Source organism: Helicoverpa zea, chromosome 26 (assembly GCF_022581195.2).
Source record: "Helicoverpa zea isolate HzStark_Cry1AcR chromosome 26, ilHelZeax1.1, whole genome shotgun sequence".
NCBI classification, from domain to species: Eukaryota; Metazoa; Arthropoda; class Insecta; order Lepidoptera; family Noctuidae; genus Helicoverpa; species Helicoverpa zea.
The window spans coordinates 1,671,481-1,685,586 of NC_061477.1; the positions used below are offsets into that span (position 1 = coordinate 1,671,481).

General features: G+C 35.1%; 1 protein-coding gene across 26 annotated transcripts in view; it reads left to right on the forward strand.

Moving 5' to 3' along the window:
• LOC124642850 (ryanodine receptor) overlaps nucleotides 1–14,106 on the forward strand; it is a 224,686-nt gene that overhangs the window by 204,803 nt on the left and 5,777 nt on the right. For 19 of the 26 annotated variants that reach the window (XM_047181570.1, XM_047181574.1, XM_047181572.1 and 16 more), the window contains 10 exons: nucleotides 89–292; nucleotides 2,633–2,751; nucleotides 6,832–6,928; nucleotides 8,211–8,342; nucleotides 8,604–8,697; nucleotides 9,942–10,097; nucleotides 10,830–10,929; nucleotides 12,432–12,583; nucleotides 13,251–13,381; nucleotides 13,884–14,042. In XM_047181570.1, the coding sequence (XP_047037526.1) occupies nucleotides 89–292; nucleotides 2,633–2,751; nucleotides 6,832–6,928; nucleotides 8,211–8,342; nucleotides 8,604–8,697; nucleotides 9,942–10,097; nucleotides 10,830–10,929; nucleotides 12,432–12,583; nucleotides 13,251–13,381; nucleotides 13,884–14,042 (1,344 nt within the window). The remainder of the gene's footprint in view (nucleotides 1–88; nucleotides 293–2,632; nucleotides 2,752–6,831; nucleotides 6,929–8,210; nucleotides 8,343–8,603; nucleotides 8,698–9,941; nucleotides 10,098–10,829; nucleotides 10,930–12,431; nucleotides 12,584–13,250; nucleotides 13,382–13,883; nucleotides 14,043–14,106) is intronic. The other 7 variants (XM_047181580.1, XM_047181584.1, XM_047181585.1 and 4 more) reach the window with 1 other exon arrangement.

Below are 14,106 nucleotides of genomic sequence, written 5' to 3' on the forward strand. Positions count from 1 at the left end.
CAATCTTTAATCCCAAATCAACGGATAGATAAGTTGTAGAAATCCATAGTCAAAGGATTACTTTACTAATCTTTCTTATCAATTTCAGAGCCGGCAAAGATCCATTCCGTCGCGGCCTCCAATCAGTGAAAGACGGCGTTGCCACAGCATTCTCGTCTCTATCCCCTTCGAACATAAAGCAGAAAATCGCAGACATGCAACAAATGCCACCCGCAGAGTTAGCTGTGGGCTTCTTCAAAATGTTCTTCTATTTATTCTATTATTTGGGCTATGGAGTTCTTGTCGTTGTCAGGTAAGATTTTAAAACTTTAATGGCCTTACTACAAAACCTTAAATATCTGTTGAACACTTGTCTAAAAAGTGTCGCTGCAAAATGGACCTTATTTCAACGTCATAATCTGTATTTTTTTAGACAAGTGTTAAACTGACGTTTAAAAGTTTTTGTAGTAAGGCCATAAATGTGTATTATTATGAAATAAACTATAAACAGGTTAAACTGTAGGTCCCGGCTGTCATTGAACATCCTTGGCAGTCATTACGGGCAGTCAGAAGCCAGTAAGTCTGACACCAGTCTAACCAAGGGGTATCGGGTCGCCCGGGTAACTGGGTTGAGGAGGTCAGATAGGCAGTCGCTTCTTGTAAAAATTGGTACTCAGCTGAATCCGGTTAGACTGGAAGCCGACCCCAACATAGTTGGGAAAAGGCTCGGGAGATGATTACGAAATAAACTATGAATAAGTGAAAAAATACTTTAAATTGCATGGAGAACAAAATGACTATAGGCGTGAAGGCAGGGTTAAAAAATAAAAAATAATGATTCTAATTAGTCCGCATTTTAGATTGGTAAAAACAATTGGACATGATCTTTTTTATTTTAGCGAAACATTAAATATTTACTAAGATATAACGCATATGTGGTGTGGGGGCTCGTGACGTCACGTCTGTGTAAAATTTGTACTTAGAGGTGACTTACCTAATACGACAGAAGTCAAGCGCGTTGTATCTTCGTTGTTATTTGTTTGTGAGAAAAGAAAACATAGGTGCGTGTCCATTATTTTGAGATTATCTAAAAGACGGACTAATTACTTTTCATTCATCATGCCTATTATATCGGAGATGCCATAACGGAAAATCTCCTAAGAAAGTAGCGCGACAAAATGCTAGTTATCGCGAAACAAGGAACGTTACTGTCTCCGCCTTTATACGCCTTCTTTGGACCCGCCCATTTTTTGTAATACCAAAAATCGTTGACAGATATCTCAAAGAACCAGAACTCCTACTTGATTCAAAGTCAAATCATTTATTTCATTTAGGCCTTCACAAGCACTTATGAACGTCGAAAAATATAAATAAAGTTGATTCTATGTACCTGCCCATTCACTAGTAACTGATCGTTTTTGTCATGCCCACCGTACATATTTGAGCTATAAGAAGGCGCCTGACCTACCTGCATTGTGGCATCTCCGCTCATATTTCCTTACTCCGTGATTGTATGGTATAAGGTTAATAATGGAAGGACGTTATAAGTGATATTTTACGTTTGTGTTACACGCTACGTTTGGTGCACAGTCATTGGTAATTGCTTCACTATTTCAAATTGTTGTTTTGGGATTTTTTGGCTAGTGACGTCACTTTGAGTATAAAAAAGTAAAAGTTAAGTAAAAACAAATACAATATTTTATCTTCTTTGAATGGATAATCGAGTATCGAATATCTTACCCGATACTTTATCGATAACATGGTAAAGATGGCAATACCAAATTTAAACTATTATAAAGTGTTGCCATAAAGTTCAATAGTTTTCTACTATTTATTTATTAATTATATTTCGTACGTCACAAGACAAGAAAATCTCCTATATCTATATAAATACACCAAACTTTTATTTTTCATTCACATTGACGCTATTTCTTTTTTATTTTCACATTTTATAAACACCAATTTATGAAGCATGTGTGTGTAAAAATGTGTATATACATAAAGCAATATGTCTGTCTGTAGATTTATGTATATACATAGATAGATATGTGTCAAATTATTTAGTGCACAGATTCTTCAGTAGATGCTTAAGCACGAAAGCAATGTAAACTGTAGTTTACGAGATCACATAATATAGGTATTCTGTGCTAAGAACTCTAAATTAAACCTTCTAAGCAATAGAATAGTTTGTGTCTAGGCAGTAGGTTAATTTGTGTTCTTATTATCTTTCAACCTAGGCAATCTCTACAGATCAGCCTGTTGTAATTCATGTTCAGTTTAAATGTTGTTGTAAAAAATTGACACTATATCGTAGTTTGTAAATTTAAAAAAATATATATGTTATTTATCTACTTTAGTGTATTTATTCTAAAATGGTTTGAAAATGTTTTTAAGTTAACATAGTCTTCAATGCAGCTTACATTATCTTGGACGCAACTTCCCGTTCCGTAATGGGCACTGTATATGAAAATGCTGTAACTGATATTCCTTCTGTATTCCCCTAATTAGAATATCCAAATTAGTTATAAAGTATTACCCATAGAAATAGCACTACTATCGCTTAGTCTTACACTGCCTTCCAAAAAAAACGACGCACAATCTTCCTCCCCAAACCCCCACAAAACCATTATCTAACTATAAAACCTTTCTTCAGGTATATATTCGGAGTACTCTTGGGTCTGATGCGAGGTCCTCAAACGGATGAACCGCCTCCTGAGCCTACGGAGGAGGAGAAAATCGGTCAGTTGAGACACAGGTTGCTAGCGACACAAAGTAAGACACAACACAAGGTATATACGAGTGGCGCTTCGCAAATATGGTTGTTGGTCACTGGTGGGAACTAAATCTAGAGAAATAAAGGGCAAACAAATAAATTAAAAACTATAAATAATATTAAACTGGGTGGTAAAGATTTTTTCGGGCAAGGTTAATGTTGAAAGACTGATCTGATTACGTTTTTTTTGCAACTAAGTGTAATAAAGTTTTCAGTTCTACTGCTTACTAAAGCCAGATGGGTTTGATCATATCATGTTTTTTCTTAAACAAAAACTCTTATAAGCTTTGTGGAGGCTGAAGTTTTTACCCTCAAAGGAGTAATATCAATGTAGACTTTCATGATTGTTGGTATGTACATTTCAAATGGAATTATAAAAGGATTTCAAAGATCAATCCGTATATAAAATATTAAAATTACCGTTATAGGCGTATTTTATCGTAATGAAAAAAATGGTAATGCTTAAATTAAATGATAGAAAAATGTCATTAAATGATTTTATTTAAAAAGAATGTTCTTAAATCATTACTTTACTCCTACAGTGACCAATAGCTTCAACAAGAAACACTAAATCGCCAAACGCAGGTTTAACAATATAACACCTACTTCATGATTTCAAAATTATGTTCATTAATAATCATTAATTATAATAATTGGCGTTAAATGTATTAATAGTAACATTATATGGTGTAACAAATCTGCTTTTGGGTAACAGGTAAGCTAACAGCCTATGAGGTTATTCTTTTTAGAGTCAGTGACTATTCAAATTGATTTATATCGAAATTACGCGATGGAATTTTTGTGTATATCTATACATATAATAAATCTGTAAAAAAACTTTGTCTGTACATTGAATATAATAAAAAAATTATAATTGAGTGGAGTTCAGAAACAGTAATCGAGCACAAATCCAAAAAAAAAAATCTGTCTGTTTGTCTGTATGTCTGTATGTCTGTATGTCTGTTTGTTTGTACACGCTAATCTTCGGAACTACTGGACGGATTTCAATGATTTTTTCTTTGTTGTATCGGTATAATGTCTGGGCAACATATAGGCTATAATTTATCTTCAAAACTTGAAGACCTGGTGCAGAACTGCAACAGATCAACAAAACTATAAGAGATACAAAAATGGTGCCATGGCAAAAATTGTTCCACGTGATGAGCATTCTCGGTTGAGAGAATAAATTTGAAGATCTGGAACACCTGATGTGGAACCCCAAGAGCCCAGCTACACTGTAGCATATACGGGTATGACGTTTTAGCAAAAGTTGTTCTATCTGATAAGCACTCTCTGTTGACTTATAAAAAATGAAGATCTAAAACACCTGGTGTGGAACCCCAAGAGCCCAGCTACTCTGTAGCATATACGGGTATGACGTTTTAGCAAAAGTTGTTCTATCTGATAAGCACTCTCTATTGACTTATAAAAATTGAAGATCTGGAACACCTGATGTGGAACTTCAAGAGCCCAGTTACACAATAGCATACATAGGAATACCGTTTTAGCAAAAGTTGTTCAATCTGATGAGCACTCTCTGTTGACTTACAAAAATCGAAGATCTAAAACATCTCAAGTTGAACTCCAAGTGCCCTACTACACTTGAAATGACGTTTTAGCAAAAGTTGTTCGATCTGATGTATATTTTCTGTTGACTTATGAGAATCGAAGATCAGAAATAACTGATGTGGAAATGAAAGCTATCTCTAATTTCACTGTATAGTGATATAATAAGCTGGAAGTACCTCCAAGCAGTGAAGGCGGTAATAGTTTAGGACAGACTTTCAATGGTGATGGTATATCATCGTCAATTTTACTCTTTTACTACAAAACTTTATAGAATGAATGTTCGAGTTTTAATGCTATTTGAGTGTTGTATTCTTTTTCATTTATCTTCGTGACAGGGTAGCCTACTCAGTACCGCGGGGGGCGAGGGGGCAGTCAGCTAGATTTTAATTGATCAGGTATCTTCTTCACAATAAAACTATTACCATGGGTCGAATCTTTTCCAATGTTCTTAGGGAGAGAATCATAAGATCCCAAAGATATACCGAAGAGCGTTTGGAAGGACTTGATGCTGTTCGAGAACATCAGTCTGCTACTTGCTCCGAGGAAATCTCATCGGATCGCGAAGCGCGCTTCCGTCATTGGCATATTTACGCATCTACATCCATATGTCTAGAGAACTTCTCAAGTAAAGAATATGCTACTCATTGTCTCGCGAGTCGGACACGTTTACTGATACAAATTATACAAAATAAGCATGGTGAATCAAAGAAAGTAATAGTCCGTCTTTTAGATAACCCTAAAATAATGGACAAGTATTGTTTTTTTTTCTTTCACAAACAAAGAACAAGGAAGATACAAAACGCTTGAATTTTGTATTAAGTCACTTCTTAGCACAAATTTTACATAAACGTGACATCACGAGCTCTCCGACTTTGTTGCGTTAAATCTCATTGTTATTATTGTTATTACTTCAAGAGCCTTTTCCCCAACTATGTTAAGGTCGGCTTCGATGCAACTGAGTACCAGTGTTTGACAAGAAACGACTGCCTATCGGACCTCCACAACCCGGTTACCCGCTCAACCCAATACCTCTTGGTAAAACTGGTCACACTTACTGGCTTCTGACTGCCCATAACGACTGCCAAGGATGTTCATTGACAGCCGGGACACACTAGAAATGACAGCTCCTCCAAAAACCGGTCATTGGTGTCCAAAATATTCTAAGAAAGTACATACGAACTAAGAAAAGTTGCATTAGCAAGTACTTGCCAGACCTGTAATCGCAGTCACACACTCATACTTGAGAGATTGGTTCTCTAAACACTAGGTCACCACTACTTTGTTATTTAAGGGTCCGTTCAGAAAAACCACTTAAATGCGGACTAATTAGAATCACTACTTTTATCCCTATGGTCACGCCTATTGCGCTTTAGTTCTTAGCGTTTTGTTTAGTCTGCTGTGCTTTTGCCGTTGACGTACAAAAGTTAAATATATAGAACGTTTCGAATGATTTTGCGTATTCCGTTGTTTTCCCGTCAACGGGCCCTTTAAATTCAACATCAGACGATTCAGATCTTTGATTTTGCTAACCCCGTAGTCGCTGGTATAAGGGACAGGATCCGCGTACGAAGTCGCGGGCAGAAGCTAGTCATACAAATATTTCGTGTCCCAGAATCTGTCGCACAAAAAGTGCCTTAATGCCTACTTACTGAAAGTTATATATGGCTTTAATATTTTTATTTCTGATGTGATCAAATAATCTTTAGAAAATCAAGGAACTCGGATTACTTTTAACTTTGCCACAAATAAAATTCACTTTGGTACATTTATAGTTTTTAACATGTGTACGACAATATGTTTTTTACGAGGTCCAGTTAACATTTATGGTTGGTAAATTTGACAAAATTCATCATAATTTCTCTAAATGTTCTCACTTAAAAATATATAATGTAAGTCACTGACTCGTTAACCAAGTTTTTATTTATAAAGATATACTTTTACCCATATTATACAGGGAAAATCTATGTTGTGCAACGTTTAACATCTATAACTTAATGTTGTTTTTTTGTTTGTGAATATTATTGTTTATTGTCATCGTTTATTGTTCACTAATACCGAGGGATACAATGGTCTATGTTTGGCGAATTTTCAAACAGTACTTACAGTTTAAATCTCGGGGTCAATTTAATAATCTATGGTCATACAATGTACTTTTTGTAACTTATTATGTACTCCCTTTTGTACCACCTCCACGTGTTACCCTTATGTACTATCCCTTGAACTCTCCTTTATGTATTACCCCTATATACTCTACTCACAAAATTACCCTTATGTACTCCTCCTATGTGCGCTTCCTATCTTATATACTGCTCCTGTGTACTCCCTCCTTTATGTACCTACTCCCTATATACTCCCGGTAAATGTACGAGTAAATGTTCTGTATTCTACCCTTATATACTCCTTCATCCACCTGAATTTAATGTATGTGAATTTTTCACCATATCGAATTGATATACCCAATACCATTTTAACTGAACACTAATATTGTTCTTTCTATTTATAAAAAACAGGTTCTCGACATCTGCCGGCGTTACCACCAGCTGATGATACCGGACAGATGCAAGTGTCGGCTTTCGGACTCGATATCACTAAAGAAGACAATGGACAGTAAGTATAATATTTCAAGAGTTTATAGGAATCTTTTTGTTAAATTGAAATATGCCAAAAGAAATCAGAAGAAAAGTTTCAACGAAAATGATGCACTTTAAATAATTTTTAAGTTAAATGTCTACTACGGCGTAGCAAGACTATCGCTACGACGCACATAGGGGTATTTTGCATTTCTAGCCGGGCGAAACTAGAAAAACAAACTTCAACAGAAAAGAAAAAATTAATGCTTGTTAAAAAGCCAGGTAACTACTGAAAAAAATCCGACCATTTTCAGGGTCCTACTCCCGCGCCATCCAGCCACAAACCTCTCGGAACTTGATCATTGTGACATGCACTCGCGTCAGTTTCTGACTACATTAAAAACGTACCGTGTTTGAAACCTCAGAACTTTTTTATTGTGAGCTATTTAACCAAAACTACTATAGATTATCATAATACAGATAAGAGCAGTTTTATTTGTTAGGATTTAATAATGTTTACGTGTATTTTTTAAGGTTCAAAATCAATTCTTAAAATTCAAAATGTTTGAACCGTTTTTTAATGAATTGTACTTTCCACAGTGAATATAGATATCTTCCGAGTGCTTCCGGCTAATGATTTCTGTTGTAACGTACAAACACTGTCAGATGATAGATATTACACACATTAGATGCTACTGTTTGCTACTTTTGACAGAACTTAGACGTAACTGCTGGTGTAAACTAAAAACAATTAACCATTATTTTCAAGCAAATTATTAAATGTTTTCTTTTTAACACGCTTATTTATTATTTTAGGCATACCAGGGAGCTCTAACTACAAACATTTAAACAGAAAATACGTGTTCAATATGATTTTTATCTAATTAGTTAGTCAATAAAACCTTCTCCAAATCATGAATATTCCTTTATTTTATCATCGTATCAGCCCATAATACTCACTTTTGAATTAAGGCCTTCTCAATGGTTTTCTGTAAATATTAGTAAGTCCTATCTACTTTACAGCAGAAAAACCCGCTCTAATAATTTCGCCCGGCTAAAAATGCAAAATACCCCTATGTGCGACGCTACGGACTACGACAGTGACGAGGTTAGCCTTGAGGTGTGCCTTAAGGCACAAAGCCTTTCTTCTTTCTGGTATTTTTCCCTTGCAAAGCCTCAATGTGAAATAGAATTGATATAACTACAAAATACCCATGATTTTATCCAATAACAACCAACCATTTATTTAGTTTAACTACAAAATATGCAGAAATTTAACCAAATACAACCAACCATTAATCTTACCTCCACAATTCCAGGATACAAGTAAAACCGCACGAATCACCCAGCACTTCCACTCCATCATCAGGCGAGGAGGCAGAGGTGTCACCTGACGAGAGCATAGACCACACTGAGGAACAGAGACCACCTTCTCTTATTGATCTGCTTGGGTACGTAAAAAAACTATGGATAGATAGCTTACTGAAATCCCCAATAGGAACCTTCCTGTCTGTTGGTTAGGGACTGTCTTATCCCTATCTCTAAGCAAAAGAATGGATAGATCGATTATTGGGAACGATAAGTAAGAGCGATATAGAGCGATAAGTAATGCGCTAATTTATGGGTTGAGTGACGGAAATCTATTCTAAAAGATAACTGATCCATAAGTAAACAAATATTTCTGAAATAACATTTTTTCTATACATTAACAGTGGGGAACAAGCCAAGAAGCAAGCCCAAGAGAGGATGGAAGCGCAAGCAGCCCAGCAAGCAGCTATGTCCGCCATCGAAGCTGAGAGCAAAAAGGTATGTTAACTACGTTATATTGTCTGTGCTTCGAATTCATAGTTAACGATTACATTATGTTGTATATGCTTCGTATACGTAGGTTTATTATAATAGCGTAGGTATATTCACGGTGCTATGAAATAAAAATACATTTGAAAAAAAAACATTAGCCAAATTGTAATAAAATTCGCAGAAATACTTAGCTATTGTAGATCAGACAGTCGTGCTTGTCTCACTTCATTTTCTGCTTAGAAACATAGGTAGAAATATTATGCATAAATCGTTAAAACTATTTTAAAATGATACTGAAAGTTCTACATTAATTCATAATATTACTTACAGCCAGTTTCTTCATCAAAAGTTAAAGCCAAAGTAAAAGTCAAAGTAATGTCTAAAGTAAAAGTAACGGTCAAATTCAATTTTTCTATTAGTTTTGCTGTCACTTTAGCCTTGAAAAAACGAATTTGACCGTTACTTTTACTTTAGACATTACTTTAACTTTAACTTTTGATGAAGAAACTGGCCGTTACTGTACAAGTAATTTATGAGTATGTTATGGCAAAACTTTTTGTCGTCATTGTACATTGTAACAGCGAGTGATTGAAGTGGGTATGAGCCATGGTATCACATACTTGTGCTCAGAATTAAGTTGCGCATCGCCATTGACTTTTTTTCAAAAAGTGTTTTAACATATTCATTACATCATTGCCATTTTTTGCAAATTAATGCAGCCAGGACGCTCGAAATCATTTATGAGGCCAAAAAAGGTATAACAGCATTTCCATGTACTTATATCGATTAGAAACACACATACTTGCAATTATCCAAATAAGGGGTAATTTCGTATCATTGGAAAAAAATTATATGTACTTCTTGTATTACCAGTGCGCTTGCGCATAATAAATATTTTTTTCTTTCTTACTTAATAATGTTTACATAATTGTGAACATTAATTTGTACCCAGGTAGGTCAAGGGGTTTAATTTAATAAAACCAAAATCCTTTCAAAATAGTAAATCCCCTGTATTACATGTCCCCTTATTTTACCATTTGATTGGTACCCAACATACAGACCAGACAAGTCAAAAGGTCCACCTTAATAAAACCAAAGCCTTTCAAACTACTAAATCCCCAGTCGTTAACCCCAGTTTTACTCTTATTTTACCCCTTTATTTACCCCCATTTTACCCCGTTCTTATTGCCAGTTTACCTCGTTGTTAACTCTTACTTTACCCTGTTGTTAACCCTTACTTTACCCCCCAGGCGGTGCAAGGGCCAGCACCATCGGCCCTCTCTCAAGTGGATCTGTCCCAATACACACGAAGGGCGGTATCGTTCCTGGCTCGCAACTTCTATAACCTGAAGTATGTGGCTCTCGTGTTGGCGTTCTGTATCAACTTTGTGTTGCTGTTTTATAAGGTTAGTATTGCAGTTTTACCCTAATCCAGATAATAAATCACAGATATCTCTGATAAATGGGGACATTGAAATATTTTTTTCAAATTGATCCAGTGGTTTTTGAGATTAATCACATTTCCATTAATTCAAAGGACTGTAGTAATACATAAATGTATCAGTATGACAAGATTTTGATATAAAGTCAAAAAGAAAAATAGTAAGTATGGCAGGAATTTCCACTCCGTAGCAGAGTAACATGCACTTGTATAAAATTACACACACTATGCAAATAAGTAGTTAAAATTACACACACTATGCAAATAAGTAGTTAAAATTACACACACTATGCAAATAAGTAGTTAAAATTACACACACTATGCAAATAAGTAGTTAAAATTACACACACTATGCAAATAAGTAGTTAAAATTACACACACTATGCAAATAAGTAGTTAAAATTACACACACTATGCAAATAAGTAGTTAAAATTACACACACTATGCAAATAAGTAGTTAAAATTACACACACTATGCAAATAAGTAGTTAAAATTACACACACTATGCAAATAAGTAGTTAAAATTACACACACTATGCAAATAAGTAGTTAAAATTACACACACTATGCAAATAAGTAGTTAAAATTACACACACTATGCAAATAAGTAGTTAAAATTTCTTATATAACCTATTCACATTTGAATCACACCTTTAACGAATAATACTAAAGCACATGTATCTGTAATGTTCTAGGTATCTACCCTGGACGCTGAAGGTGGTGAGGGTTCAGGCCTGGGAGACATCATCGCTGGCGGCGGTTCAGGATCTGGAGCTGGCTCAGGCAGTGGTGATGGTAATTATGGTTTAATTTTTACTACATTTTACAAATTAAAATAGCAATAAGCCATAATTTTGATTGCATCAGAAACTTTTACTTTTAATTTTTACGTTAAGGACTCTAAGATATGCTATCTCTCTACATCATTAAACGGTTATTTTCATGGTCAAAATAGGCATGATGACAGTAATCAAAAATCATTAAAATAATATATTTATTAAATTAAACTTGAAGCTTGGAATATAAAACGCGCATTGTTTTCTTTATTAATAATGTGATTATATAATATGTATTTTTATAAAATAAAATTACGAAATAAGGCAATCCGCCATGATATCTTGAACACCAATCAGAGCTCGTGACGTCATCTCTCAAAACAACTCGCGCGAAAGCGCGCGAACGTAACATTTCGTTATTGTGAACTTCCACTGCGATCTTTGTTTTTAATTAATTAATTGTTTATAACACGAGTTATGGAGCCCGGATTTATCAAGGCAAACAGCGCTAATTTGCCTAGAATTGATATCATAATGCTGGGAAAGTCTTTGGCATCAAATAAAGATTTTTGTTCAGCTGAATTTAGAAATGTTAAAACTTCCATGTAAGTATACTAGTTTACTTAAAAAACAATGAGAGATGAAACCTAACCTCGAAATAGTTATTTACATTATAAACTATCCTAGAATCTAGAGAACTATGTAATAACTTACATCAAAGTGATCTTCACAAAAATAAAGTTGTACCCTGGGCAATATTGCTTTTGAATCTCGCCTTGCAAGTTTAAGCCACTTGTTTCGTATTTTTTTATTGTGAGGAACGTACACAAATAACTTATCAGGAGTTGTTTTGGATGTGTTCTTACACTGGGGGACCCCACAACACCTATGCCCTTTCGAATTCATATTTAATAACACAAAAAACTTAATTATTGCACGAGCGTTGTTTACTTGCGTCTTGTAATTTCAGTCGTGACGTCACAAGTGACGACATGACACTGACAAGCGTTTTCGCGCCGGATTCAAAGTGGACAGAGAAAAATGCAATTATTTGATAAAAAAACTTCGCATTTTCTTAAAATTAATATTTTTTCATATAAAATAGACGTATACCTACATCATACAAAGGAATTTAAAAATTTGTCATCATGCCTATTCAACCATGTAACATTAAACAGAAAACGTTCATGTTTAATTAAAAAAATATATGGCCGCGATCTTGCTTCCACTATCTACCTAGGTAGGGGACTTACATATATAGCAATAAGGCTACCTCGATAATTAAAATCAAATTAGAAAATAGACGGCTTAAAATTGCATATATAAGTACCTGCGTCCTATCCTTCACCGAGCTTAATTTGTTTCACCCGTATGAAGTACCTATTTTGCCTTACCGTTCATGATAAAAAGCCGTCAGGTGAATTTGAGAAAACTCGGACACCAGAGCTTATTGTTTGATTTAACCTGCAGCATAATCGATAAGAAGAAGATAAATAAATAACATTTTGCTCTTATTTTCAGGAGGTAGCGGCGAATCAGGCGAAGACGACGACGCGCTAGAAGTAGTTCACATAGACGAGGACTTCTTCTACATGGAGCACGTCATCAAGATGGCCGCCGTGCTGCACTCTATCGTGTCTCTGGCTATTCTTATAGGATATTATCATCTTAAGGTGAGTTTTATTAGTATCTGCTTAGCCTTTTACCAATTTGTCTGTATTTAAATTATTTTAACTAAATAATATTATATACCTACTAAGCACCATCCACCTTCCTATAAAATGTGGTAAAGCTTTTGTACCTCGTTTAAACCACCGTCCCGAACAAAGTTAGTGTAGGTACTAAGCCTATTACTACAGCGGGTACCTACTTCTTAAAACCATGTTTAATACTATGGGGGTTTGTGTTTTTTTTTTTAAGATACTGATTTGCTACATAGGTAAAGGAGCTTTGTAAATTTTGTACGAATGATGTGTATGCATATAAATTATTATTTACCATTTTAAATATGTGAAGGCTTCCACTCTAACTGCATGCTGCTGCGTAGGTATATGACCTCGTCAATCCAGTTACCCGGGCATCCCGATTCTACTCCGTAAGACAGGTTATCACACTGTCAAGCTAACGACTGTCAAAGATGTTCAAATGACCACCAGCATCCACCAATTTAACGTGCCTTCCCAAACTCGTCACGACGATCACCCATCCACGGGTTGCCTTCGCCACGCGTTACTTAATCTTATTTATATATTCGTGCTGCTGTTACCTAGCCACGACATTTAAAAATACCTATGTATTCTGATAAAAGACATCTTAAAATTATTTTTCCTTTTATTCTAGGTGCCGCTAGCTATCTTTAAACGTGAGAAGGAGATCGCTCGAAAACTGGAGTTTGACGGACTATACATCGCGGAACAGCCGGAAGATGACGACCTCAAGAGTCACTGGGACAAACTCGTTATATCTGCCAAGTTAGTTATATATTTTTTTTATTTAACAACAGAAACGGGCAATGGCCAGTTAGATTTGTGCTCTGCATCAATTATTTTTGATTATTGATGAAGCATCCACACGCTTGCGTCTCACGATATTCTAGCAAACCTACGGACATAACAGTCTTCTAATCGTCTAAAAACAAATCAAAAAGTGTCCGTTTGTCTGACATGGTGACACGTTCCCATGACCACCGGACATTACTTATGCTATTGTCCCACCGTAGAGCATACGAATACATTTTAAATATGCATTATCATATTTTCTCCAGGTTTGCGATTCCAAACTTTATGTTCAGTCTTCCACAACGATGTTTTTTCTCTTTTCAATAGTGCCTATAAAATAATATTAAAATATACAAAAAAGAAGTATTTGCTAAAAAAAATACATAACCTAATATCTTCATGCCTATCTATATATGTAAAAAAATATAAACTTAAACATCACTAACACTATACATGAAAAAAAAAAACTTTCCAGATCATTCCCCGTGAACTACTGGGATAAGTTCGTCAAAAAGAAGGTTCGAGCCAAATACTCTGAAACCTACGACTTCGACTCCATCTCCAACATGTTAGGCATGGAGAAGACTTCCTTCTCCGCACAAGAAGAAGAAGGCAGTAAAGGACTTATTCATTAGTGAGTATTTTTGAAATGCTCTGCGACGGTGTGATTATTATTATCATAGCTTATTAAAAATTCG